This window comes from Coptis chinensis, chromosome 4 (assembly GCF_015680905.1).
Source record: "Coptis chinensis isolate HL-2020 chromosome 4, ASM1568090v1, whole genome shotgun sequence".
Lineage (NCBI taxonomy): Eukaryota > Viridiplantae > Streptophyta > Magnoliopsida > Ranunculales > Ranunculaceae > Coptis > Coptis chinensis.
In genome coordinates, this window is record NC_141459.1 from 86192283 (window position 1) to 86216348 (window position 24066).

Sequence of the window (24066 nt, forward strand, 5' to 3'; positions counted from 1 at the left end):
AATGTAATATTAGGGAGCCTATGCAGCTTTCTTTTCACAACTGATTATGTTGGCCTACATTCTAGTATGGACCATGTTCCAAATGAAGTAGAAACTCACTGTCTTATTTTTTGTCAACCACTCTTAACTAATATTCAATTTGCTATTTATATAGTTAACCAATTTTTGGCATACAAAGATTTGAATGATTTTCTTTGTAAATAGTGCCTTTGCCTAAGAACGGGTTTTTCTGTAATAGTGTCAATTTTTTTTTCGTGTGTATTGGTTTATACTATTTTTCTTGTTGTATCAAAAGTAGGCACAACTTTTTCGTCAAGTTTGTTTGACTATTAGTGAGTCATTTTTTTTTTTGAATCATCTAAAAACTGTAAAAGTATGGTGATATGTGATATATACTTACGTGTTGGTCGGTGAGTAACATGTCTAAAGACTTTAATTCATCTGTGGAGTAATCAGTTATTTCCCATATTCTACTAACCCTAATAATAATTTTCAAACTTTCATCAGTGGCAGTAATATCGTTAATACAATGCCGTGGAACCGTTTCCTACATGTGCACTAAGTTGAGCAACTTTTGTGATTTGTATACACAATGTATAGTTCAAGGAGAAAAAATTAGTAGGAAAACTATTTGCATAGCCCGGTTGTTAGTGTTTATTGAAAGTTAGTAGCAGAACTATTTATTGTCATGGGACCGTTACCTACATGTGCACTAAGTTGAGCTACTTTTGTGATTTGTATAGACAATGCATAGTTCAAGGACAAAAAGTTAGTAGGAAACTATTTGCATAGTCCGGTTGTTAGTGTTTATTGAAAGTTAGTAGCAGAACTACTTATTTAAATTATGTGCATAGGTTAGTTGCATAGGTGGGTGGTTCACATTGAGGAACCAAAATAATTTTATTGAATCCACAAGGGTCAGTGTGTTGGGATGGCATAAGAAAAATGGGTTGGTGTTAGGCTTTCGGAAGTGTAGATTTGAAAATTGTGGACTTGAAAATAGTTTGGATATTGAAAAAAGCGAAAATGGCATTAGAAGACGAGCCCAGGAAAAATTAAGCATTGTAGTCCTTTCAGGGCATAGTGCAAGCATTGATTAATGCGACAACAACTAATATAACGTAGTTCTTACTTAAAAAACAGAGGTTTAATAAACAAAGTAGGCCTACTTTGCAATAGGAAGTCATAATAATTTTAGATGTACAGATACTCATTTCGAAATAAAGCGTTAGCTTGAGGAAGACACATGTACGATCTACCTTATTTTCTTTGGGAGTTAGTACATTTTCTTAAAGCAGGTAGTTCTGTTTTTCATTATCTTCTAAACAATAATTGCATGTCATAAGCCCACTTCAAAAATTATATGTAGCAGTCCGTACTGCAAGGAAAGCATTATTGATTTGAACATGACCGATCTTAAAATTGTTTGAAAATTGATTAAAGCGATATATGCAAAACATTATTTTGGTTTCTCAATGTAAACTACCCACCTATGCAACCAACCTGTGCAAATAATTTCATTAAATAGTTTTTCTACTAACTTTCAAAAAGCACTAACAACCAAACTATGCAAATAGTTTTTCTGCTAACTTTCTTTCTTTGGATCTATGTCTTTTCTAGAACTATGCAATGGAAGACATCATAACAAAACAACGCTGTTCATTATTGAGGTAATCAAATTATTTTAGTTCGTCAATATGAACCACCCACCTATGCAACTAACATATGCAAATAATTTAAATAAATAGTCATGCTACTAACTTGTACTAAACATTAGCAACCGGACTATGCAAATAGTTATCTTACTAACTTTTTTTGCGGGAACTATACATTGTGTATAGAATGCACAAAAGTGGCTCAAAATAGAATCCGGTGTACTGAAGAGATATTAGTTGTTGCACAGTGAGTAGATGTCGATGATACAAAATAGGCCTACTTTGCAAGTAAAAACTAAGAATATGTTTAGATGAATAGATAGTCATTTGGAGAAACAACGTCAGCTTGAGAAACAATCTGAGTACACATGTAGGAATTAACTTATTTTGTTTGGGAGATTGTACATTTTCTTAAAGCAAGTTGTTATTTATTTTATTTTTTTGTTTTGGTCCTCAACAATAATTGGATAGCATAAGGCCACTTGGAAAATTAGGACTAGCATTCTGTACTGCAAGAAAACCATAATTGTTTAGTTGACTCGTGTAAAAAACAGGTACGGACAGATTAATTTCAACTTTGTAGGATGAAGAACAGTGTTAAAACTTTATCAAAGCTTTAGAAGGCGTGCGAAGGAAATGCCAAGTACATTTATTTATGCTTTTAAATGTAAATATATTTAACAGCATGGTAAATTACAAAGACCTAAAACATTTTATAAAAAACCACGATAAAAAATTAATTAAGCATATCGATCTGTTTGATTTCTTATAGACGCAATTGTATTTAATAATTATGTATGTTTCATCGGGAAGATTAATCAGTTGAATCTATTTATGAACGAACAACAAAAGTATAACGCCCACCACATTTCAACGTACAATAGTTTCCAATAAACAAAGTAGGCCTACTTTGCAACAGGAAGTAATAATAATTTTAGATGTACAGGTACTCATTTCGAAATAAAGCGTTAGCTTGATAAAGACACATGTAAGATTTGCCTTATTTTCTTTGGGAGTTGGTACATTTTCGAAAAGCAGGTTGTTATGTTTTTCATTTTTTTCTAAACAATAATTGGATGTCGTAAGTCCATTTCAAAAATTATACGTAGCAGTCCATACTGCAAGAAAAGCATTATTGATTTGAACATGGTCCACCTTTAAACTGTTTGAAAATTGATTAAAGCGATATATGCGAAGCATTATTTTGGGGTCTCAATGTAAACCACCTACCTATGCAACCAACCTGTGCAAATAATTTCATTAAATAGTTTTTCTACTAACTTTCAATAAACACTAACAACCGGACTATGCAAATAGTTTTTCTAGTAGCTTTCTTTGTTGGATCTATGATTTTTTCTAGAAGTATGCAATGGAAGACATCATAACAAAACAACAATGATCATTGTTGAGATAATCAAATTATTTTGGTGCGTCAATGGGAACCACCCACCTATGCAACTAACCTATGCAAATAATTTAAATAAATAGTTCCGCTACTAATTTGTAATAAACATTAACAAACGGACTATGCAAATAGTTATCCTACTAATTTTTTTTGCGGAAACTATGCATTGTGTATACAATGCACAAAAGTTGCTCAAAACATAATCCTATGCATTGAAGAGAGATTATTTGTTGCACAGTGACCAGATGTTGGAGATAGAAAATAGGCCTACTTTGCAAGTAAAAACTAATAACAATTTTAGATGAGTGGATACTCATTTGGAAAAACAGCGTCAGCTTGAGAAACAATCTGAGTACACATGTAGGAATTAACTTATTTTGTTTGGGAGTTTGTATATTTTCTTAAAGCAAGTTGCTATGTTTTTTTGTTTTGGTCCTCAACAATAATTGGATATCATAAGGTCACTTGGGAAATTAGGCCTAGCATTCTGTCATGCAAGAAAACCATAATTGTTTAGTTGACCGGTGCAAAAAAAAGGTACGAACATATTTATTTGAACGATGTAAACTGGAGAACAGTGTAAAAACTTTAACAAAGCTTTAGAAGGCGTGCGAAGGAAACGTCAAGTACATTTTTTTAATGTTTTCAAATGTAAATGTATTTAACAGTATGGTAAATTACAAAGACCTAAAGCATTTTAAAAAATATCACGATAAGAAATTAATTAAGCATCTTGAACTGTTTCATTTCTTATACACACAATTGTATTTAATAATCATGTATGTTTCATCGAAAGATTAATCAGTTGAATCTATTCATGAACGAACAACAAAAGTATAACGCCCACCACATTTCAACGTACAATAGTTCCCTGAAGCTGTTACATATACAATATAATTTTCATTTATAATAAATCTGCATGTTCATCCAACGGTTAAAAAATGTTTACCGTTGGGGGTTATAAAAAACAGGTACGGACAGATTAATTTCAACTTTGTAGGCTGGAGAACAGTGTTAAAACTTTATCAAAGCTTTAGAAGGCGTGCGAAGGAAACGCAAAGTACAATTATTTATGTTTTCAAATGTAAATGTATTTAACAGCATGGTAAATTACAAAGACCTAAAACATTTTAAAAAACATCACGATAAAAAATTAATTAAGCATATCGATCTGTTTGATTTCTTATAGACGCAATTGTATTTAACAATTATGTATGTTTCATCGGGAAGATTAGTCAGTTGAATCTATTCATGAACGAACAACAAAACTATAACGCCCACCACATTTCAACGTACAATAGTTCCCAATAAACAAAGTAGGCCTACTTTGCAACAGGAAGTAATAATAATTTTAGATGTACATGTACTCATTTCGAAATAAAGCGTTAGCTTGAGAAAGACACATGTAGGATTTGCCTTATTTTCTTTGGGAGTTGGTACATTTTCGTAAAGCAGGTTGTTACGTTTTTCATTTTTTTCTAAACAATAATTGGATGTCGTAAGTCCACTTCAAAAATTATACGTATCAGTCTGTACTGCAAGAAAAGCATTATTGATTTGAACATGGTCCACCTTTAAACTGTTTGAAAATTGATTAAAGCGATATATGCGAAACATTATTTTGGTTTCTCAATGTAAACCACCCACCTATGCAACCAACTTGTGCAAATAATTTCATTAAATAGTTTTTCTACTAACTTTCAATAAACACTAACAACCGGACTATGCAAATAGTTTTTCTGGTAGCTTTCTTTGTTGGATCTATGATTTTTTCTAGAAGTATGCAATGGAAGACATCATAACAAAACAAAACTGATCATTGTTGAGGTAATCAAATTATTTTGGTGCGTCAATGTGAACCACCCACCTATGCAAATAATTTAAATAAATAGTTTTGCTACTAACTTGTAATAAACATTAATAACCGGACTATGCAAATAGTTATCCTACTATTTTTTTTTGCGGGAACTATGAATTGTGTATAGAATGCACAAAAGTTGCTCAAAACAGAATTCTATGCATTGAAGAGATATTATTTGTTGCACAGTGATCAGATGTTGGAGATAGAAAATAGGCCTACTTTGCAAGTAAAAACTAATAATAATTTTAGATGAGTAGATATTCATTTGGAAAAATAGCGTCAGCTTGAGAAACAATTTGAGTACACATGTAGGAATTAACTTATTTTGTTTGGGAGTTTGTATATTTTCTTAAAGCAAGTTGTTATGTTTTTTTGGTTTTGGTCCTCAATAATAATTGGATATCATAAGGCCACTTGGAAAATTAGGTCTAGCATTCTGTACTGCAAGAAAACCATAATTGTTTAGTTTACCGGTGTAAAAAAAAGGTACGGACAGATTTATTTGAACGTTGTAAACTGGAGAACAGTGTAAAAACTTTAACAAAGCTTTAGAAGGCGTGCGAAGGAAACGTCAAGTATATTTTTTTAATGTTTTCAAATGTAAATGTATTTAACAGTATGGTAAATTACAAAGACCTAAAGCCTTTTAAAAAACATCACGATAAGAAATTAATTAAGCATCTCGAACTGTTCATTTGTTATCCACGCAATTGTATTTAACAATCATGTATGTTTCATCGGAAGATTAATCAGTTGAATCTATTCATGAACGAACAACAAAAGTATAACTCCCACCACATTTTAATGTACAATAGTTCCCTGAAGCTGTTACATATATAATATAATTTTCATTTGTAATAAATGTGCATGTTCATCCAATGGTCAAAAAATGTTGATCGCTGGGGGTTGTCTCAGTTGTTGTACTATAAGAGTTCAATCAAAAATTTATTCTTGAGTAATTGTCTTTGTTCATGTACCTACCAATCTTGTTTATCACTTAAGCAGAAATGGGTGGAGCTCCTGTCAGAACATTTGTACCACCGAAGGTAATAGAAAAACTTAATTCCAAAATCGATCGTTGGAAAAAAAAACTTAACCGAATGAAACCCAAATTGACCCATTTAAAGGAAAGGATTAATCCTTAATGATGATATTATGACTGATTTGTAACATTTTTTCAATGTTATTTTCTTTTACAGGTTTGTCAGCTTTGTGAGCAAGAAGGACACACATGTCCAACTTGTCCCTACCTTAATCGAAGATGTAGGGAGGAAAATTGCAGAGGCATTATGTATCTGGTCAAAGTTTGGGATCGTTCAGGCAAAGTAGTTGAAATGTGGCTAAAATGCAATTGGGTTGGATGTTTTAGTAAGGAAATACAATATACTGATTGCAACAAACCTATGCTTCCTAATGAAGAGAAAATCACACTTGTCCTTGATTGTTATATGTGTGGTAATGAATGTTGTTGTGTTGTTAACTATCCTAACTGAAGTTTTATGCCTCTTAGGGTTGATGTAAGCGCTAAATGAACTGTTGTAAATGTGAGGGAGGTGCGAAATAAGAGATGTTGGTACTTACATGAAGACCACATAGAATAATTGAAAGTTTGAATTTATGTCATAAAAATATTACACCACTTCCAAATTGCATAACTAACAGTAATTTAACATTAAGAAGTTGTAAACTCTTAACTGGATGCAGAATCAGATGACGAAGGAGCTCGTGGGCATTGACGACGGGCTATTTGAGGAATCAAAGTAGTCATAATAGCTTGAAGTTCATTAATACGTTGTAGAACCTACTGCTGAAGGTCTCCCTGGTTTTCAAAAATTTGTCTCTGGTTGCCCAAAATCTGTGTCTGGTTTTCTAAAAATTGTGCTTGATTATGCAAGAACTGTAACTGTTCTTCACCATACACCTCCACATGATCTTGCAAATTCATTAATTGTGCATGAATGAATCCCTGACGTTTGTACATTGCCCTCATGAGCTGGAAAAGAAAATGAATACCAACTGTAGGATTAACTATCTCCCTCAATGCATCTTCAGTAAAGTAATCTACTTGGGCTGCAGGTGACTCCTCCTGTTCATGTCGAGTAGTGCACATCTCAACAGGTGTCCAAAACCCCGCAAATAAGAAGTTCTCAGTAGGCCGGCGACGCTCGTTTGTTGAAATTTTCAACCTAGCAAAACCAAGATAAAAATAAAACAGAACATGATTTTTGTGATTAAAGTTGGTAGGGGAGCAGAAATCTTTCGAGCCCGTGTAATTGTGTTCCAAAGAAACTGCACCATACAAAATTCGTCTTTTTTGTTCTGCAAAACCCATAGTAGGTGGAGGATCGTCTTCGTAATGTTGCATGCTTTTCATGTACCGACTATATTGTGAGCCAACCACTGTGTCACTGCTAGTTGGTTGCGCCTTAGTGAGTTCTGGTAAACACAACATGCCCCTTGGTTGTATTCGCCATTAATCACTGTGTCAATCATCAATGTTTTAATAGTATCGTAGGGTGACTTTTGGAGTGTGAGTACATTGTCATTCATTGCAATGTGTGTACTCTCGGAAACCAGTTGCGGAGTGAACTCAAACTCACGTTCATTCAAACGAACGAAAAAACAGCCAGTTTCGAATCTACCATTATTGTAAAACATTAAAACTAATTCCGGGGAATATGCAGCATCGGGGCGATGTAAAAGAGATAACCAACCTCTACGCTGTAGTTCAATATAAAAAAAAGGTTGGAACAGGCCTTTATTGTAAATTTGTATAAAATTCTCCTCGGGAACAATTCGTCTGTTTTGGGCCATTGGTAAGTTAGGTTTCTGATAAGAAAGATAAATGAGCATGGATGTAGAAAAATAAATATTGTTTTAGGGCATAAAACTGCTGGGGATGGATGGGTGTGTGTATAGGTGAGCCGATTTTTTTTAGATGTGGAGAGATAAGAAGGTTGGGTTTTTTTTTATATTGTTACACTTGTACGTGTGTCGCAAGTTTTTTTGTATAAACATATCTGTGTCCCTTATTTTCTTTTTCTTTAACAACTTTTTCTTACAATTTAAGCATGAGGGATGTCGCATGAGGAATTTTAAAAAATTGTTACATTGTTTAGCGCAGTTGGAGAATTATTTAACAAAAGATGTGCGTAGATATGACTGTAATTAAAAGAATTATTTAATAAAGAAAAATCAATTTGTTAAACAAACTTTTTTTTTGGCGTTTAATATTAAGTATAATATATAAAAAAAAAATACTACAACGTCATTAACTTCATAAAATCAGTCTTGTAACGCATTTGTTTTAATTCTATCACTGGTTTGATATAATGGAGTCAGTTTTAAATAATGTAAGATCAATTATTGCGAAGGGATAAATACCCACGCGCATGTGTGTCAATGCTATCAGTGGTTTGATATAATGGAGCCACTTTTAAATAATGTCAGATCAATTATGGTCAAGGGATAAAAACCCGCGTGCCACTTTATGACGCATGGTTGATTGCATAATGTAATTTAATATAAAGTTTGGCAAAATTGGAAAAAGTCAAAGGAAAAGGGTCCTTATAGGGAGTAAAGCATTGGACTTACTTCTTTCAAATTGACAGCACGCAGTTCATTATTTGAATGATACTTGTGTAATTAATATATTAACATAAATTGTTTTCCCTTGTACAATATGAAAGCAAAACTTCTGGGTACACTATATTGGTAGTACTGAATCAGGTGGTAAGAGAACACTAATCCTCTTCGAAGATGTGCATCTTGATAGTGCGACATATAGCTGGCCATGACTGAATGCGGGGGTTTGTAGGTCAATGCCAACGTACTTCACCGATTGTCCTTGGGACTTATTTATTGTCATAGCAAATGCAAGTCTTACTGGGAATTGACGTCTTGACATTTGAAATGGCATCTCAAGAGCAGATGGGGATAGAGATATTCTAGGAATAAACACAGTTTCTCCGGCTTTTGCCCCAGTTAAAATAATTGCTTGAATCACTTTTTTTTCACAACGAAGCACGATTAGTCTTGTCCCGTTGCAGAGTCCATCTCTTGGTGTAATATTCCTAAGCAACATTATAGGGCAGTCGACCTTCAATTGTAGATTAAAAGGTGGCAAGCTGGGGGGATCTAGAGAGTTAAGAAATTCACTTGGATAACGGGAGCCATTGTTTTCAGAATTGTTAGCATCATCGATGATTTTATCTGCCGCTAAGTAAGAAAACTTTTCTCCAGGAAACAAATTTAGAGTTGCTTCATTGATTAAACTGACGTCGTCCTTTCGTGCGTAGAGAGTATAGTTCGTTCATTTAGAAAAGCTGGTGATGATGTGCCCGCCATATCCAAATTTGGATAAACTGAAGAAATGAGTTCTTCTTGATTTCCACACTGACGTATGTATGTAGGCAGATCAACCATTTCCGCAGGAGTCGTTCCAAGCTAAAAGTCAAGAAAAAAACAAAATTAGCTGTCACTCAACTTTGACTAAACATATATCTATAGTAAAGAACCATAACTAAAAGTTTAAATTAACAACTAACCTCGACCAAGTAATTGGCAAAGTTTGCATTATCAGGGTCTGACACATCAACGCGCATGTTTTGGACCAAGTACACAACATTAACATGCCGCCATAGCTGAGATCTCCTCAACGATGCACCTACAAATTGCTCCCGAACCCCTTTTGGTATAATAGGGAGGGTTTGTCTAAAATCACCTCCAAGAACAACAGTTATTCCACCGAAAGGATTTGAATTATCCCTGATATCTCGAAGCGTCCTTTCAACAGCTTCAACATAGTGTCTATGTTGCATCAGCACTTCATCCCAAATTATTAAGCTTGTCTCTTTGAAAAGTTCAGCATGTATTGAGTTTTTGGTAAAACTGTAGAATGTTTCATCCATCACATTTAAAGGAATTTTAAAAGTCGAATGGGCCGTTCTTCCGCCAGATACAACGCTGCAATTCCAGATGAAGCAACCGTTATTACTATATGACCAAGACTGCGGCAAGTTGCAGCAATTGTGTTGTACACAAATGTTTTACCAGTCCCTGTTGCTCCATCCAAGAAAAAAACTTCTCCCCGGTTGTTTACCACTGAATATGTTACCTTGGTATGGGCGTCACGTTGTTCGTCATTCAGACGCAATACATTCGAAGTGGCCTCTGCATGGAGCCCATCATGCTGGAGCTGTCTTTGCTCCCAAATGAGTCTGTTTTCTGTAACTTCATCCCAGTTTCTTCTGGGTTTAGGCATGTCTGGGAAATCAGATAATGTTCTTCCTGCTTCAAAAAGCAATTGGTTCAACAAATATAACCCATAATAAGCTACTTGTTCTTCGGTTGGGTAAGGAATTGTGAATGTGTTACGTATTTTCATTGCAAGGTCATCACAAACACTTGTTGCAAATTCATTCCACAATAGCACAGGACTTGTTGGGGAACATTCCAAAAGCATAATGCTGAACAATCTTTGCAGTTGGTAGGCAGTGTTGATTATGGACGCCTCTTGTAGACATTGCCTCCATTCATCGTCGTCTTCTAAAAGACCACGTGCAACACATGCCGCTTTAAATGTACTATATTCAGATCCGTTGACGCATTTAAGATCTCAGAAGGATGTAGGACCTTTGACTACTGTCAAGAGTAAGTGGAGGTAGAAACGTTCTCCAGCATTTGGATTTACAAAGTGCATTCTCCCAATAGCGCAACATTGGTCTCTCTTCTTCCAGAATTTTTTGTTTTTTTTCCAAACATAGTGCTGTGGGAATTCCTGATAAGTAAATACACGGGCCTCTGCATCTCGAGAACACTGTTCAAAAAAAGTTGTCAGGGTTGATTTCTGTTTGTCTGCTCTAGCAAGAACTGCAGCACTGGAGTCTTTTGCATTGAAAACAACATGATGCATTCCTTCAAGATAAACTGCTAATCTTTCAACTTTTAGGTACTCCTTGTGCAAAGGAAATTCAAGCAGACTCTTGCTGCCTTCGGTGGTCCCACATACCTTGCATTAATATACTGTTGAATCTCGTCATCAGTGCCAAGTATCACCATAGTTGCCCTGTCGTGACCTTTGTAGATGTATTTGTGAATGTATTTAATGGCACGAACTGATGAACATACTTCAACGTTTATATGGCAATTGAACATTTCTGATAAGAATGGGTTGTAAGGCACTACATCCCTGTTATCAACTTGATAATCCCAAACTTCGTACTCCTTACCAGTATTGCGCCTACGGTAAATAGGATACCCAACTTGATCCATTGTTGTTTCATCGGTGAATGCACGTGGATAATGTTGGGTACACTTTCCATTCTCCATGCATGGGGCCTGTGGATTCTTGGCGCCACAGGGTCCGTGAACCATACACCTCTTAACAGTTTCAAAAAGTGTTGGTTGGGAGACAGGGTCAGGAAATTCTGCGCACACTATCTTATCAACCTGTTTTGCATTGCATACCTTATCAGCCTATTTGAGAAAGATGAGGGCATGCATGTGTGGGAGACCTTGTTTCTGGAATTCTGTTGTATATACATGTGCGGCGGCTTTCTTTGAACACACCATTTCGAAAGTATTTCTTCCATGATGGCTTTCCTTTTCAACTCGAATACACGTGCGACCACTTATGGACGGTCCAAAGCAGTTTGGTGCTGCTTGAGTGCTCTTCTAATCTCTGGCCAGTTTGGGTTTGCTGTAGCAGTAAGAAACACATCCGGATGTTTATTGTAACGCGTTATGGCCATTGAGTCCTAGTAAATTTCGTACATTTGTCTTGGGCTCCCTGTATGACTCGACGGGAGAATGTAACGCTGGCCGATCTCTACTAGAGGCAACCCTTCCATGGAAATGTCCGTCAAACACTTATACAAATCCGCACGAATGTGGTCTTGGTTTATCCCAACATAACACAAACGGTTCTGTTCAGTTGCAGCCCAGGCATCCACTAACCACTGTTGAAATAGAGAACCTCTCCTCAAAATAGATGAGTATTTTGTGGGGCGATCGAATAAACGATAAGCGTAATATTGCACTTGAGTCAAACGGGTTTCACCTGGACAATTGTTAGCAATATCCCATTGGCGCAGATCTGGTGCCCAACCAAGGTCTCCTCTAGGAAAAAGCAGCACATAATGTAGAGGTGAATATGCTGGGTGACACTCACTTATCCTTTGCAGTCCACCTTCTTTATAATGCAGAATGATGTCTCGTAACATGTCACATTTACTTTCATCCCCAGGCAACACAACGACAATTTCAGAAGTCGATGGAAGATTGTACCGAAGTCGATTAGTACCAGGAGTGTATTGTATGTATGCAGGAATATTATTGTTTACAATTGCATTTGACCTTAGAATGTCACTTGCATTTTTGAAAAACTTGGACCATACATTCGCTTGAATAAGCACCCCCTGAATAATACTTAACACCTCTGTTAACAAATGTGGATTGCGTTGCCTTCTATATTCCAGAGCGGCACTTGCATCATAAATGTACAATTGTGTGTATTTCGGTTCATTATCACTGTTTGGTAATAGGGAGCCAATTTTATGACACACTTCTCCATGAATAGTGAATGCTTTTGGCCCATGGCCTCTGAGGACACGATCATTTGCTTTGACACCCAGACTTGTAAAGGCATTGCATGCGTTGTACCCTCGAATATTTTTACGAAAATCTTTTGCTAGCCAATCACCACCTTCGAATAGTGATTCGAGTGGTTGGGGTAAAGGTTGAAGGCAAGGGACTTTTATTTTTCCTTGTAGGCAACACGACCCAAATAAAGGCTTCTTCTTGGTAGACCTGGTCAATTGCTTAGCGCTCCAATGGAGGGCAGAGCAAGATTGACATTGGACGTTCATTTCACCAAGATCATGGCGCACATCTGGAACAACATGCAAGGGCTCAAATGGAGGCCCAAACTCAAATACATCATAATCTTCTTCGTCAGATGTTTCTACATCGCCTTCAGAGGTTTGGTTAAAATCCACCTCCTTTTGAGAATGGGTTAAGTCTATATCAGACGTACTCATAAGAGTAGTATCACCTGGTCTGAAATTCAAAATAGAACTAATCAGATTTTATTGACGAGAAGACACCAAAAAAAAAAAAATAGTTTCCAATAGTAATATATAATAGACTTACTGGCTATTAGGCAACGACGGAGATCCAAGTTGGAAAGGAGAAGCGAGATTACGTGTAGAATGCGGAGAATAATAACACATATTGTCAGTGCCAGAATGTGATGCAGACAATTGTCTGACAAATTTCCTATCATTTGGATGTTGTAAAATTTGTGCCTCGTCATCAACGACATTTTTTCCTTTGTCGCTCTGGCGAGACGGTGGCAATATAGAATGTTGGGAATTTCTGGACACATTGTCAGTATAACACTTGCCACTTGTGAAACGCCTTGCAAGTGTGAAGTTCTTTCCCGCTCTCTACGCGCACGTTGAGCTAGTGCATACCGATTGGGTGGTTTAATTATGTTTGAACGATTGACCATTATGACTTGATGAAGTCCTTGATGTTTTTTTTCACAATTCATATCTTTTTGAGAATGTAAGTCTATCTCAGACGTACTCACAGGAGTAGTATTAAATAATCTGAAATTCAAAATAGAGGCACCAATGAGGTTTTAATCACAATAAAATTACAATATAAAAAGTTTATAGGAGTAATATTAGACTTACTGGCTACTTTGCAAGGGAGATGATCCAAGTTGGGTGTCGAAGGTAAAACTACGTACCGATTTTGGAGAATTGTGGGACTAGTCTACGCAAGTAGAATGTAATGCTGACAATTGATTGCCAAATTGCATCTCATTTGGACACTGTAATATAAGCATGGGATCATGTGTGGAACCTCATGAAACGTAGTTTGTAACTGATGAAGGAATAGAAGTTCCAACTGGAGAAGTTAGCTGCAATCGCAAAGCTCGTTCCCTTTCTCGACGCGCACGTTGAGCTAATTCATAACGATTTGGTCGTTCAATAACGGAAGAACGATTAACGGTGACGACCTCAACTAGTTGTGGATGTTCTGTTGTTGGGCATAATTTTGGAGTTACAATCTTATCTGCTCTTTGATGTCGTATTTGCAAGTGGGGTGTTTTACTATGACAAATTGGTTGGAAATAGAACCATGACGAATCTGTAGTAGAAGTAACTTTAAAACCAGTATGATTTTATTTAACATGAGTTAAAGTTATAGAAAGGAAAACTAAGTTTTGATAGTGGGTCGACCTCAACTTGTACTGCTGTTTGCGTTTGAATGTTCACTTGTACTATTTCTGGATTCACTGGAGCTGGTATTTCACAATCCATGTTTAACTTATGGAGTAAATTTGAATCAGTTTGTGTGCTTGTTTAAATCAGCATACTAAAAACAAATATAAGGTTATATTAGATATACATTGGAAGTTAGACTATATGTTGCGACGAAAACAATCAGAATTAAATAGTGCATGGACATTGAGTTGGAGAATCTTACCACCACCCGACCGACCGTCGTTGTTACCTTATACCTGAAACTAAATAAAGTCGTTATCTTGAAACTTTAAAACCAATCAAGGGAAAATATCATTTACTAAATCCGTCAAAGCCATTCTGTCTGAACTGAATTTTTTTTAAAAAAAAGATAAAAACTAACCTTGTATTTTCAATGGAAGACATCATTACCGAACAACACTGACGATCGTTGAGGCAATCAATTTTTCTTGGTGTCTATTTTAATTATTGCGCAAGGAGAAATGACCTGTTATGCTGGAAGTTGAGGCAAAGCGTAAGAAAATATAGTTTGGTAAAGTAATAGATGTCAAACCCACTACGATAGAAGCAGTTATAGAAGAGCATCTGGACGCAAAAGTTGACATGTGACTGAGGTAGGGACTGTGATGGGGTACATATACAATTTGAATAGAAACACACAAAAAAAGTTGACCCATACAAATAGTTTTTTCTAATAACTTTCATTCGTGGAACTATGCATTGTGTATAAAATGGATGAAATGTCACTAAAAACAGAATCATGTGCACTGAAGAGCTATTGTTTGTTTTTATTTTAGGTGACTTTATTGGGAGGAACATGGTGTCCGTCGAGTTCATACGGCCGTGAGTTGTTTTATGCTTCGCACTGTAAAATAATTTCTTTACACATGACCAACTGTTAGATGATATGACATTTGTTGTATAGTTCTTTCTATATATATATAAGTAACTGTATCATGATCTGACATTTGTTGCACAGTGCAAATCATGTTGTGTTTTATTGTTTAGATATATATATAGTAGGTGGAATTAGTAGGTTTATATATAATTATTGTATTACATTTTGAAACTATGTTGTACACGTGGCTTCTAAATGGTATAAGAAAAGTGGATTATAACTGTCTCAATATCTCTGCTAGTAGCATATCTCAATTAGTAGAGTATACTATAATTAACCTGTAACTTTAAATTGGACCAGCCTTTTTTCTACCACTAAATACCCTTGATTATATATAAAAATAAATTATTCAATACCTTTAAAAAGGACTACTCCGTCATTTTAGTTTTTATTTTCATTTATACCCTTAAGTTATAACACACTCACAAAGGAGTTTTGTGTAAATTCAGGTTGAAAACTAAATACACGCAATATATGAATTGTACGCCTATATTTATTAGTTATTTAATAGAGACTTTAATTACCATTAATATACCAATCCTTTCCCTTTCCCTTTCCCTTTCCTCTCAATCTCTACGTATCCCACATTCTTTTGCAAACAGTAAAATTAACCCCCCCCCCAAAAAAAAACTTTCCCTCACTTCGTCTTCTCCTTCTCCACCTTTCTTATTTTCAGACTCTTAGATATAAGTTTCTGGGTTGTAAAAGATTGTTCCTCGAATTCCTATCCATCTCACTTCAATTTGATTCCATTTTGATATACAAGTAAGTACATTTGCATTTTGTTTCTTTGTTACTATCAAACCCCAAAATGTTATTTTTATTAGAAATACAATTGATTTGTTTCAGGTTGGATAAAATCCATTCAAGGATGTGAAACTACTATTTTTTGTAATGGAGCGCTATTTTGTCATGGGGTTTTTGAATTTAAGTACGTAGTTCAACATGTGCAGTAACACCGATCACTTTCTTTCTTTTACAACTTGAAAAAAGATTATGTATAGTCTGGAACACTATTTCCATCACTAGAAGAACTACTTCTATGGTGTATTGAAATTATGTGTTATTCTGTCCAACTTTCATATTCGATTTCCAATTCTACCCTATGCAGCAGGGCAGGTTTGACTGTTCCAAAACCAGGAAGATGTAGCCAAGTTTCCATGTCTTCTTTCTCAACTCTCACATCCGAGAAGCTACTTCTCCCAATGCCATGCATTAGAAACTAAAAAGGTCTTAAATACTGATAAGGCATTTTCATTTTCGGCAGGAGACAAATTTCAGCTTCAAGATATCTTAGATGCTCAACAATTTGATAGGGATATACTAAATGTTATATTTAAAGCGTCGATGATGGAAGATATTGAGAAAAACTCACCAGGAAGCCAAATCTTGAAGGGATACCTCATGGCCACTCTATTCTATGAGCCCTCGACGAGGACTAGGCTTTCTTTTGAGTCTGCTATGAAACACTTGGGTGGGGAAGTTTTGACCACAGAGAATGCACGCGAGTTTTCATCTGCAGCAAAGGAGAGACGCTTGAGGGTACTACTATTCGTTTCCCATTTTGTCGACAATGTTGTAGGTTGTATTGTGATTTATTCTTATTTGAGCACTTGACATGCAGATACTATAAGAATGGTGGAAGGATATTCTGATATTATTGTGATAAGACACTTTGAAAGTGGTGCTGCCCGAAGAGCAACGATAACGGCTGGCATTCCTGTTATTAATGCTGGCGACGGTCCAGGACAACATCCTTCGCAAGTATGCATGTCATTTTTTATATCTTTAAAATAATCTAATGTATATGCTTTGTCGACTTTGTGAATTTTTTTACTTGGTTTTAGCTTCCATCTAACTGAACGCCTGAATGCTTAATTAGGTGTATTCTTCAGTAACTTGTCTATATATATATATATATATATATATATATATATATATATATATATATATATATATATATATTAGAGTCTAGAGTCTATGGTCAGAAAACATTAACCAAGGATGTACCACTGAAAAAGAGCCGTGAAACTACTATTTTTTGTAATGGAGCGCTATTTTGTCATGGGGTTTTTGAATTTAAGTACGTAGTTCAACATGTGCGGTAACACCGAGCACTTTCTTTCTTTTACAACTTGAAAAAAACTTATGTATAGTCTGGAACACTATTTCCATCGCTAGAAGAACTACTTCTATGGTGTATTAAAATTATGTGTTATTGTGTCCAAAAACTAGATAGTGCCTTGATCGGGTCATTATCACGTTTTAAATTGGGGGCAGAAACAAGCTGCCTTGCAATCACTCCATGTTGTAATTACGTCAAGGAGAAATCGGCCGGGCATGGCACAAGTTGCTTGAACAGATAATGTTCAAGTATGTAGAGCTTTGTGTGGATATGCGTAAGGATAGATTTACAAAAGACGATTTGATTCAGTACTGTATCGTTTGATAGCAAGTCAATGTTAGTTCTTTAGAGGAAGTTATTAAGCAATTTTCTCACATTTCCATGGAGAAAATTGAAGTTAAAATTGGAATCCTACAGAACTGTTCTCGATATTCTTCACAACAACTCTGAAGCATTATATGCAGTAAGTCATCTTTCCTTCTTACCAATTACTTGATTAGTTTTAATCTACGATTGAAGAGAGTATTAGTTGGTTTCTTTAATTTACAGCTGTCATATGATGTCTTGCATTTAAAATGACTATCTGTCAAGTGTGATTGTTTGCAATAGAGGTTACTTCGTTGTTGAAGAGTGCGTTGTGGATCCACTCCATAACTTACTATAAGAGAGTATGCCGATAACCCCAACACCTCCTGCTTCCCATGTTCAGCCACTGATCTCCTAATTTGGTGGCAGAGAGTATGGATGATGGGTTGAAGGGACATGTGACCATGTGAGAATATATGTGAATATGGGTTGTACTCCAAAGTCCAAACTTGACAGATTTTATACCATATTAAGTAGATTGGAATTTTAAGTTATAAAAGAGAAATATAAGGAAATGTTTAGGCAGATGAGTGGTGTGTGACGCGTTCTCTGAATTGTAATTTTCCCATTTTTTCAGTCAAGACAAAGTTAGTTCTCTTACTTGAATTTGACATTGAGACTCTTCTTCAGCCTTCTCAGCTCTCTCTATTTATTTCTTATTTTTGTTGTCTCTTTGTCCATCTAACAATTCACTCTGTATTATCATTCACTGAGACTTCTCATAAGATCGACTTCTCAAAATGGTAGGTCCTTAGCATAGGAGATAGCTCTGGTAAGATGTCGATCTAATAATTGTTACATATGGTAACATATTTTACAGTTTGTATGAAACTGCTATTACTTATCAACTTTTGTGATAATTCTGGTTGAAGTTCCTAGGGGAAGGGGAATACCTCCACCTTTGTTGATAAGGGTGAAGGCCTAAGAAAGGTAAAAGGAAATGATTACTATCAAATACTTTTTCTATACATTAGTTTCTTCTTATATATGAGCTAGCTAGCTAGCTAACTATGTGTTTCACCATTGATTCTTTTTGGCGCCTTACTTGAAGCAGGGAAGAGTAGAATATTATACATATTGTATACACTGTGTCTTTCATGTGTACTAAAGAATTTCTTGATCACCTTGACACTTTTATTTTTTTTATCTCATAACCGCCGCCAATTCTCTCCATCCGAAAGTGCACATATTTTACCCTTACTTATACTTTATATCTTTTGTTTCAAAGAATGAATTCACTAATCTTTCCAAAGAAATTTTAACTAAATGCTAGCTTGATGACTCAATGATCAATGGGGTTTTATGCAGTATTCATTTGCTGGTGTGCTTAAAGGAGGTATGCGTTGTATCATTGTATGCCATTGTGGTTTTTATAACTTCACTTACTACTTGACCTACTCAAGAGTTTTGTATTATTCTTATGTTGCATATGGTTGTTTTCATTTCAGCACTGTTTATTTTGTTCCATTGTCTTCCCGTTTAAAGTGAACCACAAACAAGTATATGACTATTATCTTCATCGATCGTTAAGAATTGATCCATTTCAATGTTTATCGTTGTATCCTTTTAATTCTAATTTTTGAGTAATTTCTCTGTTGGTTGTGATGGGATTGTGTCAACTTATGGTGCGTAAAGTAACCATGTCGGTCATGGTTAAAATAACTATCGTTGTGCATGTGATAGTGTATGATCTGTAGGAGTATCCATTTGTGTATTAGTAAGTGTTTATAGTGCATTGTTTTTTGGCATCCATTAATATTAGCTCCATCTCTAGAAACATTTAAGAAAATATTTATGTAAATTTTAATCTTAAATTGCATTCATTATATTTATTCATATTTTTTGACCAATTTCTCCAAAATCATGGAGATATGAGTCTTAAATTCATGATACCATAAGCTAAAAAAATTGTATGGTGGTGGGGTTTAATTTTATGGCTGTGACAAACATTCAAGTCGGTTTGTGGTTGGCAAAATTTCTTTGTCAATGTAGTGTAAACATGGTATGGTGGTGGTGAACCATTCGTTAGGATATCAAGATTCAAGACCAATGAGTCTGCATTTTAGCCTAAAAAAAGAACAACTTCATGGAGTTTTCTGAAGCTTCTTCATGGTATTACAAAAAAGTGCATAGGCCGCCGTTTGATAACCTCAAAAGAGAATCAGGTCATCTGTTTTGCATCTATAGCTCCTTCGACTATGGCCAAGTTTAAAGCAATGCTTTGAACTTGGACATATCTCTAAACTTGGAAACAACAAATATCTTTTAGAAGGGAGTATCTGAAAAATCAAGCAAGACAAGCCAAGACACAAGCATATCTTATTCCAAATGCCCATTGCTAGAGTTCAGAGAAACAGAGGTAAAAAATGAATGAACTTCATATTTCTTACTAAATTAAAGTATCCCTGAAGGTTTAGTATGTGTTCACCCTACTTTGAGTGAGGTAGAGAGCCATATATCTTGGCATCTTGCCGGAAACCATTAATAGCTAGAGCTATATAGAACACTTTTACTCTGCTCAAACTTAATTTTATTCTCTTCAATTTTTATTTTTTCTGTTGAACTGATAGAGTTTTACTTTTCCATTTGGATGCAGATGGATGACTAGCTAGGTGTGCTATGACAGTTTGTTCAGCAGTTTCATATGGTATATAGCAAGAATCGTTGAATGAATAGTGGTTGTCTTCAATTTTATGACCGGGTAAGTAGTTTGATCTTTTTATTATGGGCAATGTTTATGTGCAATTTGATTGGAAATATTTGGAAATAATGGTTTACCAATAAAAATACTTTCTATTTCATTTTAATAATTTGTTTGTTAATGTGGTGAACATTATGTTTTGTTTATTTAATTTGTCTTAATCCGTTTGATCACGTTCTTTTTTCGCATGCTAACCTACTTGAGCATAACAAACAAAGTGGTTATAATTTTTGGCGTATGCTGAATTGGTAAATGACCTTAGTGGCTTAGTGCCTTATTTATTCTATTTGCAAAACATGATCTTCAATGCACACTGCACCTTCCACACATACATGGTCATACCTTTCTGGCAAGTAAATACATCTAATGAAGTACAATCTCTGCTCAAGCTATGATCTCTCCGCCTCTATCTCTATGTTTCTATAAATTTGGTTTTCTTTGTGTATAACTTCAATCTAGAGAAAGCATGTAGAACCTGATATGAGTTCGTGTTATTTTGTTGAATGAATCTGACATGTCATTGGCACAGACATTCGCCTAAGTAAATCAAACAAAAAACTGATGACGGTTTCATACTGGGTTGTGTAGTAGGAATATGTAGTTGCAAGCCAAGCAAGTCTGTTGTAAGAGTAAGACCACCCCCCCTAACCATAGCATGCAGAAAGTGGGAAAACAAATGAATTAAGGTGATTTGTTTGTTTTCAAACCCTTTGTGTTGTCTTTTACATTAGAATCTCATATGTGAACTTTATCTCTTAAAGACTGAAGGCCATCAATGGGAATCTTATAAGGAGCTTGCTAACAATTATTAAAAGACATGGTGATACTTATGAGCAGATCTTGGTCTGGGAAGAATATGATTCCTTTGTAAGGGTTCTTATCAATCATAGTCACCTTGCGGTAAAACAAATATATTATATGAGAGAAATAAGTATTAATGTCCATCCCCTTACTTAAATCCTTCAATGGGTAGTCTTTGTTTCATCTGTTTTGGTGGTGGTTTAGGAAGACTTAGTTCAAGAAATCTATATCTTTGGAGATTCGGCTGATTCAAGATACCAGCCATGTAGTCAACTTGACACCCTACTTAAGAGTTTCGTCAAAACGTTATGGACATAGTCTCATTGGTGGTAAGCCAACGGGTTTATTTACGGCGAGGTCTATGGAGCTTTTGTCTTTGAGGCATTTATGCGCACGACGACTTTACCTTTATACTTGGAACAATATTTTCTTTGTGGTTGTTTCACCTTTATTGGAAATTTGGAAGTAATTAAACTATTGATTAACTAATTAATAAAAATCTAACTCATTCTCTTTCTAAATATTTTTTATTCACAAATATTTCATTTTCTTCCCCATAAAAATGGTATATCTCGTGAGACTCCAAATATATCCTTCTATCCCTCATTTTTTTTTTACCTTTAATTTGGCAAAAAAAAAATAATAAAAAAACCTTGTATATAAGTAAAACAAAGATATACGTACATATATCAATATATTTGTTTATCAATATTTGCAGGGCAGTTCCAACTCATTCGTTTAAGACAAATCGATAACTGCATTCTTCAACAATGACAATAAACTAGACTTCTTACTTGATGGCGGGAGCTTCATAATCTAAACCATCTCTCCAAAGGAAATCATATATAATTTCACATGAAACTCACTTGAGCCAATTTCATAGTCATCATTAGATTCATCTATCTATTGCAGGGTCATATATTCCCTCTTCCACTTGCTAAGTGCATTAGCAGTTGCATTTCTATCCCTTCATACACTTCTGTTAGGATATGATGTCTGACAAGCTAATACTATCACGCGTGAACTCTCCATATTTTCCTGATTTACTCTTTCCACTTAGTAAATGCTTCTTATATTGTCTTAACAATCATGACGTTGTTGTTGTTGTTTGTTTTTTTAATAAAAAATAAATCAAACAAATTATTTTTCTTCCCACCATTGTTTTTTCATGACATTTTTTTTGTTTTTGTTTTTTTCCCACCAAGTTAAAGCTAAAAATAAATAGAGAGAATGAAATAGGAGTGATAGAATAATATATTTGGAGTCTCACAAGATATACATTTTTTTGTATATAAAAAAAAAGATTCGTGAAAACGAAATTATTTTCAGAGAGAACAAGATAGATTTTTAGTTATATTTTTTATTAACTATAATTAATCAATAATAGTTGAAAAGATGGTGGATATGCGGTGAAGATGTGTTTATGAGACTTTTCGCTCCTAAACACATATGAGCGAATTTTTTCTCATTCCCTAACACACATATTAGAATTGGAAATCTCACCAAATTTAGTTACGGTGAGAATTCTCATAGTTTCCAAACGGCACCTGTAGGCTGTAGTCCTTGAAAAAAATAACTCATGTGTTTACCTTTTTTTTTTCCCGCTAAGCCATACTTTATATATATCATAATAAAATTGGGATACAGACCTCTGAACAACATTGTGGTAGAGAACTCATGTTAGCCTTACTTGCCACCCATCTTACAAGGTCATGAGCCTCCCCATTAAGACTACGGTGTAGCCAATTAAAACAGGAAAACACAAACTTACTGGAGGTTCTAATAGTAGCTTTAACAATATTATGTAAAGACCAGTTTATACTGGGTTCCTGGCCTTTTAAGGTGTTTATGACATTGAGGCTATCTCCCTCAAAAACAAAATTTCCACTTTTCAAGTGTTTTGCCAGTTGAACTGCAACTTTTGCGGCCAGTAGCTCACTTTCTTCAACTGACTTAGCAGCAAACCTTCTAACTGCAGCAGTTAGCAGTCGTCCGTCCTCCTTCCATGCCATAGCAGCTCCAGCTCCTTCCCTAGTTCTTTTGTTGAAAGCAGCATCAAACCTAATATTTACACATTCCAAAGGTTGAGTTAGTTGTTGTCTCCCAGCTAGAGATCGATGTTGGCAGACATTTTTTGAAGTAGAGGCATGCAAGTTTGCATTATCATTGCTATTCACATTAAGACTTGAACTAGATGTTTGTCTATTACTACTTCTATGCTTACTTCAATCTACAACAGTATTAACAGAGTTAAAAATAGAGTTAAGAATCTCCCTGTCAAAAGCCTTGAGCCTTAATTATCTCCCATTGTATATTTTGTTATTGTCAAAATGCTCTCCCTTGCTGCCGCTCCTTTTTCAAATTTCTGTACGTTCCTATTATGCCATATAATCTGGAGTAGAGTGCATGCATACACTCCTAGGCTGGCTATGATAGGGTTAGTGTTGTTGCACCAATTCATAATCTCATCCAACCATGCACCTTCAGTCCTCAAACCCCAGTGGTGAGGCCAACCAAATGGATCTTGCCCATTCACATTCAAATAAAACATGTTCATGTGTTTCCAACTTTTGGTAGCAGAAAGCGCAGCTAGTTCCCCTTGTTTCTTTTCCTCTTTTGGATTCTTTCCCCAGTTAGTAGTATATTCATGTACATCTTCCACAGGAAGGATCTGTTCTCTGGCTATCACCTCTACTCTCCAAATTCTTTAAATGGTTTTAAGCTAAAAAGTGGAGTCACAAGCTCTCCACTCTTCAGCTTTGAGCATATATATGGAAAGCTGACTTGACCGAGAACTTTCCTTTAGAGCTAGGGCACCATGTTGGATCATCCTTTTCACCTTCCTGAGGCCTTATATGGATACCTTTAATAGTCCCAACAACTACAGGGTCAAACACTTCCTCAATTAAGGCAGTGTTCCATCCATTACCATCTTCCCTCATGAGATGTTTGACCTTCCAGTATGCTTGGTTACCCACT

The 24066-nt window shown here is 35.3% G+C and overlaps 2 protein-coding genes and 1 pseudogene across 2 annotated transcripts; 1 reads left to right on the forward strand and 2 right to left on the reverse strand.

Moving 5' to 3' along the window:
• Nucleotides 1–8627: 8627 nt before the first annotated feature.
• On the reverse strand, nucleotides 8628–9525 carry LOC147505331 (uncharacterized; annotated as a pseudogene).
• Nucleotides 9526–9836: 311 nt separating this feature from the next.
• LOC147505332 (uncharacterized) lies at nucleotides 9837–11194 on the reverse strand. The gene is made up of 2 exons (XM_086605516.1): nucleotides 10932–11194; nucleotides 9837–10506 (listed from the first exon to the last, which is right to left on the reverse strand). Exons 1-2 carry the CDS (start codon nucleotides 11192–11194, stop codon nucleotides 9837–9839), a joined length of 933 nt encoding a protein of 310 aa, XP_086461642.1.
• A 5258-nt stretch (nucleotides 11195–16452) lies between these two features.
• LOC147505333 (aspartate carbamoyltransferase 1, chloroplastic-like) lies at nucleotides 16453–20282 on the forward strand. Its single transcript, XM_086604125.1, is given in 4 exon segments — nucleotides 16453–16613; nucleotides 16616–16636; nucleotides 16719–16858; nucleotides 20182–20282. Coding segments are annotated over 4 exon segments (288 nt in total). The 5' UTR covers nucleotides 16453–16498; the 3' UTR covers nucleotides 20194–20282.
• The last annotated feature ends 3784 nt before the right edge of the window (nucleotides 20283–24066 follow it).